This window comes from Elephantulus edwardii, unplaced genomic scaffold, assembly GCF_000299155.1.
Source record: "Elephantulus edwardii isolate Elephantulus edwardi_28Jun2011 unplaced genomic scaffold, EleEdw1.0 scaffold00039, whole genome shotgun sequence".
Lineage (NCBI taxonomy): Eukaryota > Metazoa > Chordata > Mammalia > Macroscelidea > Macroscelididae > Elephantulus > Elephantulus edwardii.
This window is the reverse complement of record NW_006399789.1, coordinates 15030131-15034391: the sequence shown is the minus strand read 5'-3', so window position 1 is coordinate 15034391 and position 4261 is coordinate 15030131. Positions and strand designations below refer to the sequence as shown.

Here is a 4261-nt window from a genome sequence, read left to right as displayed (position 1 = left end):
ATGATGTATGACAATGAAATAAAACTGATCAAATGGGGAAAAGACAAGCTCTTCAACAAATGGTTCTGGCGAAACTGGATTGCTACCTGCAAAAAACTGAAACAGGATCCACGTTTCACACCATACACAAAAAAATCAGCTCAAGCTGGATCAGAGACCTGGGGGTAAAACTCAAAACCATAAAGTTCTTAAGAGACAAACTAGGATCAAGCTTAGAAGGCCTTGTGTATGGTATAAAGAGACTGCCAAATACAACCAGAAATGTACAATCTAAAGAGGATAAAATTGATGCATAGGACCTTCTAAAGATTAAATCCCTCTGCTCGTCTCAAAACTGTCCCAATAGGGTGAAAAGGAAACCTACTGACTAGCAACAAATGTTTGACAATATCATTTCAGACAAGTGTCTCATAACAAAAGTTTACAAATACTCCTGGCCCTCCTCCCCAAAAAATAAATAAAAAGACTGATAAAGCCATAACTAAATGGGCAAAAGACAAGGAAAGATTTTCACAGAGTAAGATATTCGAACAGCCAATGGCAATAAGAGAGATGTAAGTAAAAACCACAATGAGATACCCTTTCACTCCAGTAGCAGTAGCAAAATTTAACAGGGCAGCAAATAGTAAATGTTGGAGAGGATGTGGCAAGGTAAGAAGTCTTATACATTTTTGCTGGAATTGTAAAATGGTACAGTCACTCTGGAAGGCAGCTTGGTGCTTCCTCAAAAAGCTGAACATAGAAATGCCATATGTCCCAGCTATTTCACTGGTTGGAAGATACTCCGAGAAAATGAGAACTGAGGTACAAATGGAGACTTGTACACCATCACAAGAACATGGAAACAGCCCAAATGTCTAACCACAATTAAATAGATTGAGAAATTATGGTGCATTCACATAATGGAATTCTATGCAGCAAGCAGGAGCAATAATTTTGTAAATTATGACCTAACTTGAGAAGGCCTGGAGAGTATTATGCTGAGTGAATGAACTCAGTCCCCTAAGGACAAGTACTGTATGAAACTATTATTGTAGAACAAGTATGAGGATCCAAGGCAAGGAGAGTGGAAGCAGAAGAGCAAAGATGGGCCAGGGGTGGTCTGGGGTGTTTAAACCTAGAGTCACACGTTTGATCGGTAGGTGGAGTGAAGGAAATGGGAAATATCCAGTGTGAAAGACAATTTATTCAAATTTTTTAAATAAACCAGGATGTTGTTGTTACACACCGTCAAGTCATCAAGGCGCCTGTGACTCATAGTGACCCTGTGTGCAACAGCTCTGAACGCTGCTCTATCCTGAGCCACCCTCCGTCTCCGATACAACTACCCCCCATTATTCCAGGCACTGAGCCAATCCAACTTTTCAAGGGTCTTCCTCTCCTGTGCTGTCCCTCCACCTTCCCAAACATAATGTCCCTCTTAAAGGACTGGTCCCTCCTTGCAACAGGCCCAAAGTATGTCAGATGGAGCTTAAAAATCAAATCCTTGCCTCCAAGTAGCAGCCTGGTTTCACCCTCTCCGGGATGAACATGCTAGTTTTCTTAGCAGTCCATGGTATATTCAACACTCTTCTCTAGCACCACAGCTCAAAGGCATCAATTTTCCTACTATCATCCCTATTCCTTTGTCCAGCTTTCTGATGCATAGCAAATGATTGCAAAGACCATGGCTTCTGTCAGGTGCCCCTTAGTCTCCAGATTGATGATGTTGCTTTTCAGTACTCTGGAGAGGTCCCTGACAGCAGGCTTTCCCAATGCAATTCATCTTCTGATTTCCTGGCTGCTGGTACCAAGAGTGTTGACTGTGGAGCAAGCTGACTAAAGGTGTTAGCTGGTCTCAATCTCTTCACTACCCATAATGCTGCTGCTAATTGGCTCAGTGTTGAGAATCTTTGTTTTCTTGATGTTGAGCTCCAATCCATATTGAAGAATTGAAGACTGCAGAAAAAAGAATTTTTAAAAAGTTTAAATTAAAGCATTGGTCAGATGAAGAAAGAAAAATCATTTGCATATTGTATGTTAAATCAACTTCAGAAAACTTACAGATATTTAAATCATAGAAACTTTTTTCTCTAATGACCTTTGTAACACTTTCAATCCTTGCCAGGCATCTTCTGCATTTTTTCCGGTTAGGGAGGAAGCATTCTGAAGAGTGCACACTTTACTAAGTTTGTTTTTTTGTTTTGTTTTGTTGGGGTTTTTTTTGTTTTTTTTAGGATTTGGTTCATTCTTTCTACCTTCCTAGAAGACTGCAGATGCCATAGAGAATGGAGACAGTAGTGGCTCTCTAAGGCAGAGGGTGTGGCTTGGATCACATGAAACACAAAACTGGGGCAATTGTCATGCTGGAGGCTCTTAGGTAACCCAAATTTGGGAATGATTTAACGAGACGTTGGCTACTTCCGAAGCTTTCTCAGTTTGAGTAGGAAAAGCTTCAAGTATCCACTCACACCAGAAGGAATTTATGGTTTTTACATGGTGGCATTGAAGTGAAATTTATGTGCTAGTGTTTTCTTAAGAGACTCTTCCCTGAACAGGTTCTAACAGCTTTGGGGGTTTTCCTTTGCCCTGAGGGTTGTGGGTTTGACATAAGTTGCAAGTAGCAGAGATTCTGACCGCTAATTTGTCTAGCTTTCTGACGACAGCTGTTCTTTTTACAGACGGTACAAGGGTATGCTTTCCTGTATGGGATGCTTGATGAATACTCATCAAAAATTTCCGTGCAAGCTGAGAAGGTATGAAGTGCGTCTCTCCATGCTTCCACCAGCCTAGGCTGTCCTTTATGAGTCCATTTTCTAGTGCTCGTTTTTCTTTACTACGTTCATAAGGGGGCTTCTCCACTAAGTCTACTGGTAGGATGTGAGGAAATGTTAACACCTTGCCCCTGTGTTTAATTCTAGCTTCCCTCCAGGCAGCTACTTTAGCTTCCTTGCCTGCTTTAGCATTATCCACTGCATGTAGCCCATACTTTGGATGTCTCCTTCATTGTATATCAGAAAGTTCACAGGGCCCTGATACAGCTTCTAAGAGCCTTTGTATTTCTTCTCCATATTTGATGAGAGTATTTTTGACAGTAAGTAATTTACTTTCTTTCCAGATCTGTTCAGGGGCCTGTACTATTAAATATTCATTAAGAATGCATATTTTAAAAAGCAGATAAAATATTTCTACTTAGACAAGTAAATATAAAGAAATAAATAGAAGATACATAATAATAAAAAAAGAATGCATATTTGCTGTCAATTACTATCTGGACTCCCTTGTCTTTGGCTAGTTCCAAAGTTTTAGTGAAGAGGAAGTGGCGGTGCGAGGGCTGCTGCACAGCTAGAAGAGCCTCTGCGGTCTGGACGGTAGCGCGTGCCCCGAGCTCTCTGCTTCCCCCGTCCGCCAGACCGAGGCAGCCGGAGCTCTACCCACGGCCCCAGCAACAACACTTAGAACAGTCCAATAGAAGAGACATGGCCGGGTGGAACGCCTACATCGACAACCTCATGGCGGACGGGACCTGTCAGGACGCGGCCATCATGGGCTATAAGGACTCGTCCTCCGTCTGGGCCGCTGTCCCCGGGAAAACCTTCGTTAACATCACGCCAGCTGAGGTTGGAGTTCTTGTTGGCAAAGACCGGTCAAGTTTTTTTGTGAATGGGCTGACACTTGGGGGCCAGAAATGTTCTGTGATCCGGGACTCACTGCTAGTGGATGGGGAATATACCATGGATCTTCGCACCAAGAGTACTGGCGGAGCACCTACCTTCAGCCTTACTGTCACCATGACTGCCAAGACGCTAGTCCTGCTGATGGGCAAAGAAGGTGTCCACGGTGGTTTGATCAACAAGAAATGTTATGAAATGGCCTCTCACCTGCGGCGTGCCCAGTACTGACCTCGTCTGCCCCTTACCCCACCACTCCCCATTGCTTTTGCACCCCTATCCTTCCCATACACATACACCATTTTTATTTTTTGGGGCCATTACCCCACATCCTTTATTGCTGCCAAAACCATATGGGCAGGGGGCAGGACTGGATGGACAGATACTGCCCCATGCCCATACCCCTCCTGTGTGTGGTTCGAAACTTTTTGTGTTTTGGGTTTTTTTTTTTCTGAATAAAAAAAGATTCTACTAAAAAAAAAACAAAAACAAAAAACAACAAAGTTTTAGTGAAGGCTATCAACTCAGCTTTTTGTACAGACGTCCTAAGTAATAAAGAGCCACTCTCAATAATCTCAATAACTTCTGTACCTGAGACAATTGCATAACCT

General features: G+C 42.6%; 1 protein-coding gene across 1 annotated transcript; it reads left to right on the top strand.

The window, feature by feature from the left end:
* Nucleotides 1-3458: 3458 nt before the first annotated feature.
* Nucleotides 3459-3881, top strand: LOC102850266 (profilin-1-like). The gene has a single exon (XM_006884989.1). It carries the CDS (start codon nucleotides 3459-3461, stop codon nucleotides 3879-3881), a length of 423 nt encoding a protein of 140 aa, XP_006885051.1.
* Nucleotides 3882-4261: the final 380 nt, after the last annotated feature.